At 50.5% G+C, this 17,179-nt stretch overlaps 1 protein-coding gene across 1 annotated transcript; it reads right to left on the minus strand.

Moving 5' to 3' along the window:
* Positions 1-14,013: 14,013 nt before the first annotated feature.
* Positions 14,014-16,140, minus strand: LOC124978108 (mitochondrial proton/calcium exchanger protein-like). Its single transcript, XM_047542187.1, has one exon. The coding sequence runs from the start codon at positions 16,138-16,140 to the stop codon at positions 14,014-14,016; it is 2,127 nt and encodes a 708-aa protein (XP_047398143.1).
* Between the last annotated feature and the right edge of the window lie 1,039 nt (positions 16,141-17,179).

Raw genomic sequence — 17,179 nt, forward strand, 5'->3', positions numbered from 1 at the left:
CATCTGGCAGTAGTTTTCTTAACAAAGATATTCTTACATCTAATACTCAGTTTACCTGAATAAAATAAAAATATTTTCAGTGTGATTATGATAAAAATAAATTACTTTTTTCAAGAACATTTCCTTGTAAACTTGAGGTGTGTCACCTACACCCATGGGTTTTATGGGGCAGCAGAGGCAGGAGCCACTTGGCAAACAGCTGCAGAGGTAGACAGGGCAGGATGCTGACCTCCATCCCATTCCCTCCAACGAGATGGCGCCTTGGCAGGGCTACGGGACTCCGGGAATTGCCCTTGGTCCATGCTGTGGGGAACCATCGGGGAGCGATTTGAGAGACAGATTGCTCAGAGTGTGTTCTTGACTGGCAGCATCATTTCCACCTGGTATTTGTCAGAAATCCAAATTCTCAAGCCCCTCACTGACCCACAGAAGCAGAAACTCCTGGGGTAGGGCCTAGCTGTCTGGATTGTAATGTCCTCTAAATGACTCCGACGCTAGCTAAAGTTTGGGAAGCACTGGCCTAGGACCTTGGCCACTGAACCAAGAGTCAGAAAATCTTTGTCTGAGTTTGGGACCTGGCACTCCTAGACTTTGTGACTTTGGGGCAGTCCCATTCCCTGCTGAGTCTTTAGGTGTAAAGTGCTGGGGTTGATCCTGGGAGTTTGAGAGTGGGACAGATAGTCCTTAACATCCCACCAGGCTCAGACAGCCCATCATCTCCCAACCTGCCTGCTGGGAGTGGGGCCTTGGCCTTGAAGCAAGGGACAGTGCCCTTCTGAAGGGAGATGCTACCTCTCCTAAGCATTCTGATGACAGGACTGTAGAAGTAGCGTCTTATCAGACGCCCGCGAGTGTCCTGGCCTGGGCTGCGGCCCCAGCAGGAAGCATGCAGTCCTGCCTCTACACAAGCTCTCTGAGGTTTGAGAAGGATGGGGACGCTTCAGTGTGCATCTGAGCTGTCGCACATCTGGATCTGTTAGGATTTGTGTCTGGTGAGCACTCTGTGGAATTCTTTGTGCTGTTCATCTTTCTGCCCGGGTCCAAGTCCCCCAAATCTGACAGTCCTTGGACTCAGCCTACAGGTAGACACCATGTGGTGCCAATCTGTCCTGGCCCATCGCGGGGAATCCTGTGCCCCACTTGCTCTAGCAGTCCACGGCCCCTCCACGTGGGGTGTCTGAGAACAGTCTCTAAGATAAGGGGTCTGGGGCGGACCATAGGAAACAGCAGGAGCCTGGCCTTGGGCTTCCATTCCAGCCTCATGTTCCACGTCTGTGAAATGGACCCACCTCCCAAGGGTGGCGGTGGAAGATAATGCTAAGGGCGAGGCACCTGGAGGCGCTCGATGGACATGCGCTGTGTTAGTTAACTACCGCTAGTAACAGATCGCCCCAGAGGCTGCCAACCTACGACACAGTGACTGTTTATCACGTCCTTCTTTGTGGGTCAGGAATCCAGGCAGAACCCCGCCTGTCCGCTCCTCATGGTCTCTCTCAGGCTGCAGCCAACCTTTGCCAGGTCTGTCATTGGCAACAGCTCCACAGGGGCTGGGTCCTCGCCCGGGCTCCCTCACGTGGGGTGCTGGACTGTGAGCCTCAGTCCATCTCTGGTTTTGCTGGTCTCTCTGGCTGGTGACCAGAGACCCATAAACGGGCTTCTCCACTGGGCAACTCACAACATGGCAGCTGGCTTCCCTCAGAGAGAGCAAGAGTGTGGCCAACACGGAAGCCATGGTGCTCTTGTGACCTAATATCAGAGTGACATCCCACACCTCTGTATTTTGTTAGATGCCAGTCATTAGGTCCAGCTCACTTCAAGGGAGAGGGGATTATACCAAGGTGTTAAGACCAGGAGGGGGTCGTGGGGGCCATCTTGGAAGCCCCCTCCTGTACCTGTCAGACCTTGCTCTGAGGAAGCTCTAAGCTGGAGGGAGTTCTAAATGGAGAGAGCCCATGGGGACAGAAGAGAGAGACTGTTGCCTACCGCCCTACTTCCTAAGATGAGGCCCTCAGTCCTCCCACCTGATCTTTATCTCCGCTGCCTGCCTATTTGGTGGCCAGGGGATTTACAGCCAGCAGGAACTGCATTCCAGGGCTGGGTACTTAACATTCCAGAGGAGCGCTCAGCTAATTAATGCCTTTCCTGTCCCAGGCCTGGACCACCCCGCTCTCCCCTGAGTTCCCAAGCTTGGCCAGGGGACTCCCTCATGGCTTCAGGCCACATTGAGAGGCCCACAGATGGGCTGGACTTACTTAACCAGGCTCACACAGTAATGACTTGGTACAAAGTCAAGGCTCTGGAGCCCAGGTCCCTTTGCCTGTGGGCAAACAGAGATGTGGCCAGAACTCCAGGGCTGGGCCTCTGGGTATAGACTAAGGAAGACCTTAGGCAGATGACTATTCCTGTGAACCTCTACCTCTTCACCTGAATGCAAAATGGGAATTTTTCAATGATCACAGAGCCTGAGACAAAGACTCTTCCTGACCAAACTTTTGGTAGGCTCCTCTGAGCCCTCTTTTTTTTTTTTTTTTGGTTCTAGGGATTGAACCCAGGGGACTTAACCACTGAATCACATCCTCAGTCCTTTTTTTATATTTTATGTTGAAACAGGGTCTCGCTGAGTTACTTAGGGTCTTGCTAAGTTGCTGAGACTGGCTTTGAACTCACAATCCTCCTGCCTCAGTCTCAGGAGCCAAGACTTCTTTTTGACTAGGCCTTGTCTTCAGGCTAGGTACACAGCTTTAGCAAGGATGGTTCTACCCTTGCTATCATCTCAGTGATTTTCCATCCACTGATGCCCTCGTTCTGCTCTTTGGCTACAAAGCCCTAGCTTGTCTGTGCTGTATTCAGAGTTGCGCCAGCTTTGCCCCATTGTGAGGGTCTTGACACCTGTCACAGCAGACCTGAATGAAGCCCTCCTTACTATTTTATTTCGTGCATACATGTATTCCAGCCTCTGCCCTCAGCAAGGGGGCCTGAAAGTACAATGCTCCCTCTGTTTCCTGGGAGGGGAGCTCTCAGAGGTGGTGATAGGGGAGTGCAGGCTTCCGCCCCGAGCACTAGGAAAAGGCACAGGACTTGGGCAATAGGGCTGCCCTGGGCCTGAGAGAGCCCAGGGGGCCAGAATTCTCCAGATACCCTTCCCTTCCTCTTTACTTTCTTGGTTGGGTCCACTCCACCTCTGTGGCCTGTGTGGCAAAACCCCCATGGCCTTTGATTCTGCTGGACTGATTCTTCAGAGGCATTTCCTGAAACTTCTGCTGCTGTGCCCCAGAGCTGAGGTAGGAGTCACCCAGCCTGGCCTCACAGCCACAAGGATGGGAGCTCCCAGGGGAGAGATGATTCGCCCCAGGCCACACATCAAGACAGACCCAAGTCTGTCTGTCCCACTGGGCTAAGCCCCAGGACCAGGCTCTGTGAGGAATGGGATCTGACGCCTGTCCTTGAGAAGGGGTCAAAAGTTGCAGGGAGGCCAGCAGTCATTTGGGGTCACCTTCACAAAGGACCTTCAATTGAGACTTTTGTGGTAACCTCAAATTAAGTTATTCAGAATCTCAAAGGGCTGTATTTCAGATGGACAAAGGAGAAGACATGAGATAAAACCCATAGCCATCATAGAAGCACACTATCTGTGGGGCCATGGTGTGAACTGACACTTTTACAAACCCTGTGGTGAACTTGTGAATGGCAGTTATTTTCCATTCTATTTTGGAAGATTAAGAGCATTAATTTGTCCAAGCAAGCATAGATTAGGAAAAAATATTACTATAAAAGGATATAATTGGGACGATTGCTCAAAGGTGAACATAACCAGCCACGAGTTGGCAAAGTATGATCCTCAAACAAATCTGGCCCGCAGTCTGTTTTTGTTAATAAAGTTTTAATGGAACACATCAATGCCCAACCAGTTTTACCTTATCTAGGGCTGCTTTTGTGCTAAGGTATCAAAGTTGAGTAGTTGCCATTGAGACAATGTGACTTGAAAAGCTGAAAATATCTAGCTCTTTCCAGAAAATGTTTTCTGTGTCCTGGAAAGGATAGTAGAAATGTTTCAGGATAAATTCTGTAGCAGGAGTTGCTCCACAGAGAAGAGAGCTCTTCCTCAGAGGCCACTGAATGCCAGCTCCTGCCACCACCCCACTGAGCTCAGGACTCCACTCACCCTCATGCAAGGGGGGCCCTGGGCAGGACAACATGGAATAATAACCATGCTGGACCCTGGAGCCTTTCCACCTTCAGACTTTCCATAAGGATATCTTCCCTTTACCTCCCCCTCTGTGCCAGCAGAAGCTGCTCAACACCCCGGCTGTGCTTGGGGTTCCTTCTTGGTGTTTTACAAGGAAGAGCTGCCAGTCAGCCTGCAGATCTTTTTCACTATATTGAAAGAATGACATCACTGCCCTTTCACTGTCAATTTAATGAGCACTGTTGGTGGGGATCCCCCAGCATCCCCCTCATGTTCCTGGGAAAATCTCTTAATGGGTCATGAGGTATAGGTCTTTTAAGTGGGTGTAGTGCTAGATTTCTTTTGCTAGATTTTACTTTGAATCTTGCATTTACATGTGAAACAAAACCTGTCCTGAGTTTCCTTTGGACTGTTTCATCTATAGGCTGTGAAGCAACCATTAACGAAATGACATAGATCTCTGTGTTTATCTGGAAGGTTTCCCATAATCAATTTCATAGAGAAAACAAATGTGTGTGTGCATTACATGTATAATTTATATAGTATAATGTGTAAGTCATATAATATTGTTAAATAAAATGACAGGAGGTCATTGTTTTAGACCAAGCCCTACACTAGACCCCAACAGACCAGGCCAAAAATCAAAATGGAGTTACTCGTGTTAAAGTTCCACATTGTCAAAGTGAAACAAGCTATACCACAGCCAAATGACCAAACAAGCCAGTTTCAATTGACATGAAACGAAGTTCCCTCTGCTTTAGTCTTTACACAAAAATAGGTAACCTAAAGTAACTTAATGTTAACCAGGTTTTAAACATTTTTTTAAATTGCTCTCTCTCTCCACTTTCCCGCCTTACAGGGAAAGTAACTTAGAAATGACCAACCTGCTTTTTGTTCTTTTGTTTCTGTTTTCTTCAGCCCTTCTTTAGCTATAACATTAACCGCCTCTAAGTCTTGGGGGCTTGATCAGGCCTTGGCTGGGCTCCCTGGAGAGGCCCCCTCCAGTCCACTACTGAAAAATTAAAGCCAAGCAAGCTTGACTCCTTCTCAAAATGGACACACTTATTTGGTAGAACAGAGTCAAATAAACCTGGAGAACCACCATCTCTACAGAAGCCCCAACAGATCCCTGCAAGCCGGTGCCTTTCCAACACCAACTCTATAGCAGGGTGGATACATGCACAGGAGTGCCCCACGTAGTCTCTAGAATCAATCATCTTGGACTCAAATGCCTTGTCAGTTGTGCAACGCTTCTCAAGCTGCTTGACCTCTTTGGGTCTCAGACCACCCCACAACCCAGTGACTGGAAATAACAGTGATTTCTACTCCTCAGTTCTAGGGTCTGGCTGGGCGCATCTTCTGATCCACATGGAATCTGTGTAGCTGTGTCAACTGGAGCTCAGTGGGGGCTGGAATGTCCATGGGGCCTGACTCGTGGGCCTGTGTGGGGCCCTAGACTGTCCTCTACATAGAAACTTCTTCTGGCACGTGCACATACCTCTGGACACCCACTGCTCCGTTCTGCCCTCTCTGCATTCATTCCCTCTCACACTTTGTCTTTCCTGCTCACAGGACCCAGGCCTGAGTGACTCCTTCAGGTCCTTCCTCCTCTTCCTCCTCTGGCCAGCTCCCCTCATTTATCAGGGTTCAGCAGAGTTGCCCTTGATCTTCCATTCCCTGAGGGTTGCAGAGGGTTGCAGAACTGGCCTGGGCGCCACTCTTCTGACTGTGGATATTGAGCAAGTTCTTCCGCTTCTTGAGGCCTGGTTTCCTCATCTGTAAAATGGAAAGAGCAACAGTACCCACTCCATGGATCCACGGGGAAGTTCACATCAAGGGCTTAGGATACTGCCATACACCTGGGAAGTACTGGGCTTCAGGAAGCATCTGCCCTTGCAATCCACTCTCTTAACACCCCTGCCCTTTGCTTACCAACACTTACTGAGTTTTATAAGTCTGCATTGGTGTGTGTGACTATTTGTTGAAGGCCTTTCTCCCTCATGTGGAGTAGAAGCTCCAGGAGGGCAGAAACCATGATCAGCATTGTGTCCCCAGCACCAGGCAACAAAAAGGTGCTCGTGAAGTCTTATGGCACAAGTGACTGCATGAATGACCCAGCAGATGAGAGGAGGAATGGAGTTTGACTAGAGCCTGATGGAGACCCAGCAGGGCACTCAGCAGGGGCAGGAAAAGCTTCATTATCTTTGGTCAGGGTGACCTGACTCTTACAAGGTCCATTACCAACTCTAATCTCTTTTCATCCACAAATCTTAAAGGTACTGAAAACCTGCTCCACCCACACAGACCCTGTGCCTGGGGAAGTACCCTCTCCTTGGAGTCGATCGCCAAGCATGGCACTCACTCTGCACCCCAGGCCTTGGTGCCCTGAAGCCTGGGGTCTCTCCTGGTCATAGTGGGAAGGATCACACAACCAAACCTGCTGACTGTCTCCCTACCACTCACAACAACCTGACAGAGCACACATGGTTACTATTCCCAATTTACAGAGGAGGAAACTAAGATTGCTAGGTGACTGGGCCAGTCAGTCCTGCACCCCCAAAAAATAGCCAAGAGCCAACCCAAAGCACCCAGGTGAATGGAGGCTGAGCAGCACCAAGCCTGAGCCTCTATCCCTGGAAGGCCCGAGAATCTTAAGGAGAGGACTCTCAGGCTGTAAGGACCTGCAGAGATGGCTCAGCCCCAATTCCTGCCCTCGAGAAGAGTCACCATAGGGCTGGGCATGGTGGTGCATACCTGTATTCCCAGCAACTCAGGAGCCTTAGGCAAGTTCAAGACCAGCCTGGGCAACTTAGTAAGCCCCCTTCTCAAGATAAGAAATAAAAAGGTCTGGAAAGTAGCTCATTCCAGTGTACCAGGTTTAATCCTCATGCCACAAAAACAAACAAAAAAGAGTCACAATGGGGCCCTGAGGTTTGCAACATTCAAAGTCCCCACTTCAACCATGCTCAAGCCCTGGGTGTCTGTCTTCACAAAGAAGGTCTGACTGACGGCCTCTGCCCACATAGTAGCCACCTCGAGGAACAGCTCGGTTATTCTTGCCAACCGCAAGTGCCGATGGCAGTACTGACAGCCTTGGATTATTTCAAAGTGGGAAATGAGGGTTTGATGTCATTTGGGAGAAACGCTGACTGGCCTGTCCTGAACCTCTGCTAGGCCTCTTTCTGCCCATCTTTCTGCCCATGAGGCTGGCCTCTTTAATTCCACTTGGTAAATGGGAGATCTGAGGCTGGGGATATTAAAGTTTGGTCCAAAGTTACCCAACAAGGTGGTGACAGAATTTGGGGTGCCTTAACTGTCAGTAACTTTGGAATAATTTATTTGTCTGTGCAAAGGTAGTTGCTTGGGTTGCCCTAGAGGGGGAGAGTGTCACCCTCTTTCAATGGCATTTCTTCTTCAAGATTTGTGTGGCAAGCCAGGCACAGTGGCACACTCCTGTAATCCCAGTGGCTCAGGAGGCTGAGGCAGGAGGAACACAAGTTCAAAGCCAGCCTCAGCAATTTAGCAAGGCTCTAAGCAACTCAGTGAGACCCTGTCTCTAAATAAAATATGAAAAGGGCTGGGGATGTGGCTCAGTGGTTAAGCACACCTGGATTCAATCCCTAATACAAAAAGAAAAAAAAAATTTGTCTGGCAGGTGTAAATCTTTCAGAATGAGATCCCCTCGAGTCAAGGTAAATGGTCCTCAGTGGATGTTCAGGCCCAAATCCCCTCTGTAAAGGCTCCTGGCCTTTGCTCCGTTCCTCTGGTAATAGGGAGCCCACCACCCTGGAGGTCGCTCCTTCTATTCTGGCTGAGTATAGGGACTTGCCCTCCCTGAGGCTCCCAGACACTGTCCTATGTGGGGAAGTAAATGTATTCGCCACAGAGCCAGTGACCTCGAACTTGTCTCTCATTTTCTGAAGTCAGTCACTCCTCTCCTCCCAGGGAGATGTGATAGAGCTGTGGTTTCCATTCCAGCCTCCGAAGCCAAACTCCGCGGAGTTTCAGATATCCCTGAGGCCTCTGAGGAGGAAGGCGCTGAGCCTGTCCCAGCAAGGGCTGCAACTCACCTACATTAACCCTGTAGCTGTGCTGCCTTGGACCCTGTCGGGGAGGGGCCCGGACCTAGGGGGACCTGAAGGGGGCCTTGAGGGAGAGGTCTCAGCTCCCTGCACGCCTGGCTCCAGCCGTCCCAGTCCTTCCTTCCCTTAGGACTACAGGGTGAGGAGTCCTTTGTGGACATTTAGGCCAGAGCCCCATTTCTCAGGTGGAAGCTGAAGTCTGAGGTGGCACAGGCAGTCTTGTGGCAGGACCATGAGACACTCAGGGCTTCAGATGCCAATTAAGAGCTCCTTCCACGGCCCCTTGCCAGAGGTTTGAGGCCTGGCAAGCCCAGGGAAGGGCCTTCGCTCCAGAAGGGGACACGGCCCTGCAGCCTCCTCCAGTCATGCTGTCTCCAGATGGCACAGGCAGGCAGTGGCCGGAGGCCAGCTGCAGAGGCAGAAACTGGCACTGGGGGTTCACAGGACTGCGAGATGAGGCAGGGAGAAAACACACCAATGTCGTAAAAGGTGTTTCACAGAGGCCTGAGCTTCCCAAGCCAAGAACAAAACCAGTTTCCTAAAACATATTCTGTGACCCACAGAAACCCCCCTGCCCCAGGCCTGTCTTCACAGACCGGGTTCCGCCCACACTCCCTGAGCTGCTGGAGCTCAGTTCTGACCACACTGGTCCTGCGTGTCACCCAAGGGGGTTTTATAGTAGCCTCATTTTACAGATGAGGGAACTGAGGTCACCCCTCTCGGAGCAAAACACTGCAGTGGGCTTGGGGGCCAGCACCATAGGCCCTGTCGAGGGGGGCTGGCTGTGCCTCAATTACAATGCTGGGCCTGAGTCACAGATGAAAACTCCCCTCCTGGGGTTTGCTGACCTTACTGCCTGGTGCCCCCAGAATTTTGTCCTGGGGTCCACCCACAATGTAGCAGGGAGGGGCACACACAGCAGAAGAGTTACAACTTGATCTTGTGTGTGTGCTTGTTCTTTAGCCTCCAAGATGCCTCAGGACAGAGTTTAAAATAAATAAGAAAGGGAGTGTATTTTGGAGATGAGTTTTCTTCTACCTCTCCATCCCCACCCCAACAACCTAATCATTTAATTGTTTGAAGTATTAAAAAAAAAAATTAAGCAGTACTGGAAATTTTGAAGCAATGTGAGGAAAAAAACAGGAAGGAGAAAGAAGAAGGAAACAAAACCAAATGAAAACTTCCCAAAACTCATGAGCGCACAGAGCACAGAGGGGGACAAGGACATGTTGACATTGCCCTGTCCAGACTGTAACTTGGGAGTACGGAATTACTTGGGCTCCCTGTCCTACTGCAAGACCCTTTAAGAAAGAGAAGTCCTCAGGATACAGGGCACAGCCTACTAACAATTCTCTAAACCTCTGTCTATATATGTTTAAATTCTCCTCTCAATGTTTCTGAAAAAAAATTAGAAATACTAAAAACTCTAAAAGTAAATTGCCAGCATTCCTACAATAGTATATCGGACACATACGCAGAGAGTTCAGTTCTTTTGTTTTTTTTCTTTTCCCACTTAACAGACCAATAGGACCCTGTTTCAATCCCAGCTCTGGATAAGTTACTTCCTGCCTCTGCCGTGGTTTCCTCATCCATCATAGATTAAATGAGGATAAGAGACACACCATGAAGAACGTGTGATGTGCAGAAGTGCCTAGTGCAGTGAGCGGTTATTAATGATGGCTCTCATTAATGCTGTTGCCCTGGACACTGCCTCCCAAGTCACCTAGTGGGCCCAGGGCACTCGGATGGATCTCCCACTCCTGTCTATTCCACAGTCACTTAGAGGGTATATACTCTGGGCCGGCCCTGTGTGGGCCTGTTAGGGACCCAGAAATGAATTTGACCAGGTCTTGCCCTCAACTCAGAACCCTCAGGATATAAGACAGGTACATAGCCAGCGAGTGACAACCTTCAGTGGCGAGGGTATTGCTGACCACTCGGGTAGGTGCTGGGTATCTCCGACTCCACAGAGAAGAGGATGGAGCAACTGGGTCAGGACAAGACGGGGAGGTGTGTAAAAGACATGGGAGGACACTTGAGAGGAAAGAGCAAGTGCAAACACCCAGAGGCCCCAGAGAACGTGGCCCTTCTGGAAATAAATCATCCTTCAACTGTGGCTTCAGCAGATGTTGGCAGGAGGGCTGGGGATGTAGCTCAGTTGGTAGAGTGCTTGCCTCGCAAACACAAGGCCCTGGGTTCAATCTCCAGCACCGCAAAAAAAAAAAAAAAAAGAAAAAACAGAAAGATGTTGGCAGGAAGTGAGTCTGTAGGGCTTCAGCCCTGAAAGACATGAGGGGAGGTTTAGGGTGCGTCCCCACACCAGCAGGAATGCTTCCCGCTGCAAGGAACAGAAAACTCTGGTGCCACTGGCTTAGCAAATACACCATGCAAGGTCTCATGTAAGAGGAGGTAACAGGAAGGGGCATCCGGGTTGGTTAATTCAGCAACTTGACCACACACATCTTCAAGGACCCAGGCATGGTCACAGTCTGCCATGGCAAGACCTTCAACCCAGAGGAGATCAAGCCTGAGGGGAAAGGTCATTACCCTAAGCCCCTGACGAAGTCCCTGAAGCATGGCTGACCCAGTGTCAGGACTCCTGCTCCTACTTCACCTCCCTCCAGCAGTCTCCTGGTCAATAAAGATGCATGTCTCTAAAAATAAAGTCAAATAAAATAAAGACTCTCCCCTGAGGCTGGCCCCCCATGCAGTGCTAGCTGTGAGACGAGATAAAGGACAATGTCGCTGCTGCACCAGCGAGGGAGAGGCAGGGGTAGATGAGGAGGCAGTGAGCAGGGCCTGCTGAAATCCTGAAGGTCATGGGTGGGGGGTGGGGGGGTATTGTTTAACCCATGTGCCCCTCGGTTTGCTCGACTATAAAGTGGGACTAACTTCATAGCACCTACCTCATAGGGTTACTTTGTGGATAAAATAGCCCTTATAACACTCCTAAGGCGAGTGGTACATGCCTGTAATCCCAGCTGCTCTGGAGGCTGCAGCAGGAGGATCTCAAGTTCAAGGTCAGCCTGTGCAACTTAGTGAGACCCTGTCCCAAAATGAAAAATAAAAGATTGGGGATGTAGGTCAGGTCAGCATCTAGGTTCAATCCCTGGTACCGGGTTAGGGGCAGGGGCCTTGAGTCAGGGGAAGACAGGGAGGTGTGTAAAAGACACGGGAGGACACTTGAGAGGAAAGAGCAGGTGCAGACGCCCAAGGCCCCAGAGAACGTGGCCCTTCTGGAAACAAGTCGTCTATCAACTAGGACATACTCATCAGTCAGCACCAGTCATGTCCCCATCGGCAAGCCACCCTGCCCCCACCTAAGCTCTCGTTCTGCAAGGCCGTGTCCTCAACTTGGAATGAAGCCCATCTCTTGGGGTCTCCCTCACGTGGCACTTCCGCCCGCAGGGAGCCCCCTCTCTGGCCTGCCGGGTTGCTAACCGGTAAGAGCTGAGCTTGGGAATCTCTGACTGTGAGCCCCAGAGTGTCTGAGCAGGGCCAGCACACAGCAGGTGCTCACATGGTGCTTACCTCTCAAGTACGGGTATCGGTGACACTTTCCATGAAGTATCTCGTTTCAGCCTTGTCAATGCGCCACCCATAAGGGAGTTACTATCATTGTCTACACCCTGCAGACGAGGGACCTGAGGCTCAGAAAAGCTGAGTGACTGACCCAAGAGATGAGTGATGGGATTGTATCCCTGTCTGTCGGGCTCCAGAGAAACTGTGCCCTACACAGACACCAAATGCCTATCATTATATGATGCCAGGAACCAAGTGTGGCCTGCAGGCACTAAGGCTGCAGCTCTGAAAAGCAGCCAGGCTGTTATTTTTAATTGACTTACTCTTTAAAAAATAGTTCTAGATTTAGAGGTAAATTGAATTCCAACATGCCCCCTCCACCCCGCCATTCTCCCTGTACTAATTAATATCTTGCATTAGTTTGACAGCTGTTACAATTAATGAACCAACACTGACATAATATGTATTGTTACATATTACTAATCAAAGTCCATAGTTTACATTAGGATTCTCTATGGCTCAGTTCTACAGGTTTTGACAACTGTATGCCATGTATCCAATATTACAGTATCATACAAAACAGTCTCAATGGCCTAAAGATCCCCTGTGCTACACCTATGCTTCCCCCTCACACCTCCCCACACCCTACCCCAAAGCTTCTGGAAACTTTGTCTCTATGGTTTTGCCTTTTTTAGAATATATAGTAGGAATCATACAGTGTATAGTCTTTCCAGTTAACTTCTTTCACATAGTAACGTGCATTTGAGCTTTCTCCATGTCTGCTTGTGGTCTCAAAGTTCATTTTTTATTGCTGAATAATATTCCACTGTAAGGAAGTAGCACAGTTCATTCATGCACCTACTGAAGGACATCTTGATACTTCCGCTTTTTGGTGATCATAGACAAAAGGTATTCAATAAACTTCATGAGTCAGTTTTTGTATGGACAGCAGTGTTCAACTCAACTGGGTAAATACCTAGGAGTGTGATTGCTGGATTGCAGGGTAAGAGTATGTTTGGCTTTGTAACAAACTGCCAAACTGTCTTCTCCAGTGGCTGGACCATTTTGCATTACCATAAGCAACAAAGAGAGTTCCTGTTGCTCTTGCATCCTTGATAGCATTTGGGATTCTTTGTTGGGTATCTCGTTGCTTTAATTAGCAGCTTCTTAGTGGCAAATTATGTCTAGCATATTCTCATATACACACTGCCATCTGCACATCCTCACAGGTGCCTATTCAGATCTTTTGCCTGTGTGTGTGTGTTTATGTGCAGGATAAAACTCAGGGCCTTCTGCATGCTAGGCAAGTGCTCTACCACTGGGCTACACCCCCAGCAGTGCCCATTTTAAAAACTGGGTTGTTTGCTTATTGTTGAGTTTTAAGAAGACTTGAATACAAGTCCTTTAACAGATGTGTTTTAGCAAATATTTCCTGCCAGTCTGTGGCTTGTCTTTTCATTTTCTTAACAGTGTCTTCTGTGGAGCAGGTTTTCAATTTATCCACTCTCTCCTTTATGGATCACACTTATGTAGCACCTAAAAACTCACTGCCTAACCCAGAGTTACATAGATTTTCTTCTAAGTTATCTTGTGGAATGTTAATACTTTTTTTGTTTTACATTCAGCTGTAATCTATTTTTAACTATTTTTTATGAAAGGTGTAAAAGTCTTTGTCTAGTTTTTTTGTTGTTGCACATAGATGTCCAGTGGTTCCAGGATCACTGTTGAAAAACTATCTTTTCTCCACTAAGACAATTGTCAAAGATGTCTATACAGGCCTATTTCGAGGCCCCCTTTTGTGTTCATTGATCTACTTGTCTTTTCTTTCACTATGCTGATTACTGTTGCATTACAATGGGTGTTGAAGTTGGGGAGCATAAGTCCTCTGACTTTGTTCTTTTTGTAATTTTACTGGCTATTCTGTCGATATCCACAATGAAACTCGCTGAGTTTTCATTGGGGTTATGTTGAAACTGTAGAACAAGCTGGGAAGAAATGACATCTTCACAAGGCTGAATATTCTCTCCTACTGTGAATAAGGAATAGCTCTCAATTTCTTTGTGTTTTAATTGAAGTTTCTGATTCATTCAGACGAAATATTAGATATGCCACTATGGATCACCTCAAAGCAATCACCATCAGGGTCATTACCGCAGCAGCTGGTACAGCAATGGAAGCAGACATGAGCAGGACCACCAACATGTCAGGGAGCTGGGGACAACCCTAATTCTTCTCTTCTGCAGCCCCCTTCTCAGTCCTTTCTTTGGCCTTCTGTATCACCTTTTCCTCCTTCTCCAGCACTGCCATGACTGTGGCCAACTGGCTGGTGGGGATGTCAATGTCTTCTTTGTCTATCAGCTCAATCATCTTCATGAATTTTTCCACATTGATCTTGCCATCCTTATTCTTATCCAGTGTTGAGGCCAAGTAGATCAGCTTATTTTCTGGGATGTGCCTGACTTGCTTCAGGGCATTGATGAGCTCGGTGATACTGATGACGTTCTCTCCTGTCGGTGAGCCCTCCACTAGCCCTAGCTTGCCAGCCTTCTGGTCCATCTCCAGCTGCAAGATCAAGCTGCCTATCTGCCCAATCAGCTGCTGAACTCTCTTTGTTAGCCTCCTGCTGATTTTAGGCACTTCCACATATTTTTTCCCACCAGTCTTTGAAAGCTCCTTGATCTCTTGCAAATCCTCACTGTAGTCCTGGATATCCTCCTTCAGCAGCTCCAGCTCCTCCTTCTCCTTGAATAGGGACTTCTTCTGCTTCTTCAGTTGAAAACAGGCACTGCTGAGAATGTCAATGTCTTCCTTAGTTATTGCCTCTTCCTTCGAGTCCACGAGCACAGGGGCAATGCTTTTTAGGGACTCTGACGGCAGGCTCCTCTCGGGCACTTCTGATTGCTGGTCAGCCACGGGCCTCCCAGGAGTGGCTTCTACCACTGCTTGGGACAGCATCTGTAGTTCCTTCTCCCGGTGCTCCTGCTGGATGGCTTCCTCCTCCTGCAGCGTGGCCTCTAGCTTCGCCTTGTTGTCCACATGATTGCCCCCAACCTTGGCCACTTTCACCTGGGCTCCCTTCACCACGATCTCTGGAAGCTTCTGCAATGTGGATGTGAGTTGGTCAGTGGCAGAGAGAGTGGTTGGGAAGTACATAGCTTGGGACAATATAAGCAGTGACGTGGGGATCTCTTGGTGCAGGTGCAGGTCCAGCCACTGCTTCAGCTGGCCTCTCAGCCGTTCTTCTGTGACACCCAGGACAGGCATGCCTCTCGCCCGACAAGCTGACTGCAACTCTGCGACATTCAGACTGTCTATCCCTTCTTCAAGGATCAGCTTGTCATCAGCCTTTATGGACCGAAGCTTCATGGTGAGCTGGAAGCGCAGGAAGTTGTTGGTGCCAATGGCCTGGAGTCCCAGCAGCTTACAGAGGGCCATCAGCTGCTGCCGGGGCAGGTTATCCAGGGTCAGCTCATCCTCAAACAACCTGGAAAAACGCATGATTTCCTCATTGCTGGGTCTTTCCCTAGTTTCTCTGATCTTCTGGAAAAACTGGGAGAAGTCTTTGGCAGTGCTCCCGTTGGCTGCCTTGTTCCTAGAGGCCATCTCCTCAGCAGTGTCCTGCAGGAACTTGGCCAGCTCCAGCTTGACCCGCAACTTCTTCTTCAGCTTCTCTTCCTTGATAGACTGCGTCTCGAACGTGGATGGCAACATGTTGGGGAAGAGCTTGAGGGCAACGGGCAGGAGGAATTCCATGAATGGCACCACCACAAAGACAAGGAGCGGTACCAGGCGGAAGAGGTCAGCGCAGACCCGAACCAGCTGCCGATGCTCCCGGCGGCTCAGGGTTTGGCCCTTGAGAATCTTCCAGAGCGTGCGCACAGCGATCTTGGTGTCGGTCCAGAGCAGGCGGCAGCCGTGGTATAAGTGCTTCAGTCCGTCCAGGACCCTCTGCCTCAGGGGCTTCACCGCCCGCTCCGCGGTGACGAGGGACACAGGGCCACCTTCCTCCAGCGTCTTGTTCTTGTCCTCGAGGGGGTACGACGAGTGCCAGCAGCGCACAGGAAGGTCCCCAGGCCCCAGGACAACCAAACTCGGGGCCGGCGCCACGGTGCGCAAGCGCTCGGGCCCCGGAGGCCAGCTGCGGAAGCCACGGCCTGTGAAGGACAGGCACGCCGCGTGGAGGCCGGCGCGGCGGCCCAACGGAGCATCCCTGCGGCTGCTCGGCCCCGCGGTGTCGGGACGACTGGCTCCAGCACAGGCCCCCGGGCTACCCTTGGCGGCTGCGGCGCGGGGCAGCGGAAAGCGGGCGGGCGCCCAGCCGCCAGGGCTCCTCGGAAGGATGGACGCCATGACCCTCCTGCTGCGGCCTCCGCGGCCCTCGGCGCCTCCGCCTGGCTCGGGACGCGACCGTTGACCGCGGCAGTTGGCTCCCAGGGGCGAGCGCTCCACTGGAGGCTCGGGCGCAAGTGGCAGCGGCGTCGGGGCAGGGACTTCCGGCGGCGGGGAGGGGAGGGGAGGGGGAGGGGGAGGGGAAAGGAGAGGGGAGGGGTGGAGGGTGGGGAGGCCGGGAGAGGCCGTTCCCCAGCTGCCCGCTCCCGTCCTGGGCCCGCGCCTGTCCAGGTGGGTAGCTCCTCGGTACCCTCCTCACATGGCTCCCTACCTCATTTCCTTCCTCCTTTCTTTTCTGAAACAAGGATCACAGGCGGTTCAGTGGCAGAGCCCTGGTTAGAACCCAGCGTCTACATTGCCGGAAACGCACTTACAGGAAGTGAAGGTCCTCAAACCTGGGAAGAGGACATGTGGCTGGCTGAGAGCAAGGCACTCACTAGGTTAGTTTTGCTGTGGGGTCTCCAGTGCCCTCAAGTTTCAGGGTTACCAAGGGCACGCCCGTGTTGAAAGCAAGGAGCAAGATGGAGCTCCCGTACAGATCCTGCATCCTGCAGTCTTGTGACTGGGATCTTCATTGTGTCCCACCTTATATTTCTTGAACTTGAACCTGCACACTGAATCCCCAGGGATCTTATTAATATGCAGATTCAGACTGAGTCTGGAGGGGGCCCAAGATTCTGCACTTCTAACAGCCTCCCAGCTATGAATGGTGCGCTGACCCAGGAACTACATTTGGAGAAACCAGGCTCTGCCAGGCCCTGCGTCTCCCTTAGGCCTGGCACATTTCTCATCTCTTACTTCTTTTGTCACCCCACCTGCCTGACATCCTCTTATCCCCCAGTTATGAATGGGCACTCTGTCTACCTAGCCACCTCTGGAGGTGGGAGGACAGCCTCTGAAGGACATTTTAAGAAAAGCTTCCCAGGGAAAAGTCAGCCAGCCACAACAAGCTTGCTAGCCAACAAGCCTAACTCTGCCAGTTGGGCCCAGCACTCCCATC

The sequence above is a fragment of the Sciurus carolinensis genome, chromosome 2 (assembly GCF_902686445.1).
Source record: "Sciurus carolinensis chromosome 2, mSciCar1.2, whole genome shotgun sequence".
NCBI classification, from domain to species: domain Eukaryota; kingdom Metazoa; phylum Chordata; class Mammalia; order Rodentia; family Sciuridae; genus Sciurus; species Sciurus carolinensis.

Coding starts and splice junctions, on each gene's coding strand:
- LOC124978108 (XM_047542187.1), bottom strand. CDS start 16,140: ATGGCGTCCATCCTTCCGAGGAGCCCTGGCGGCTGGGCGCCCGCCCGC.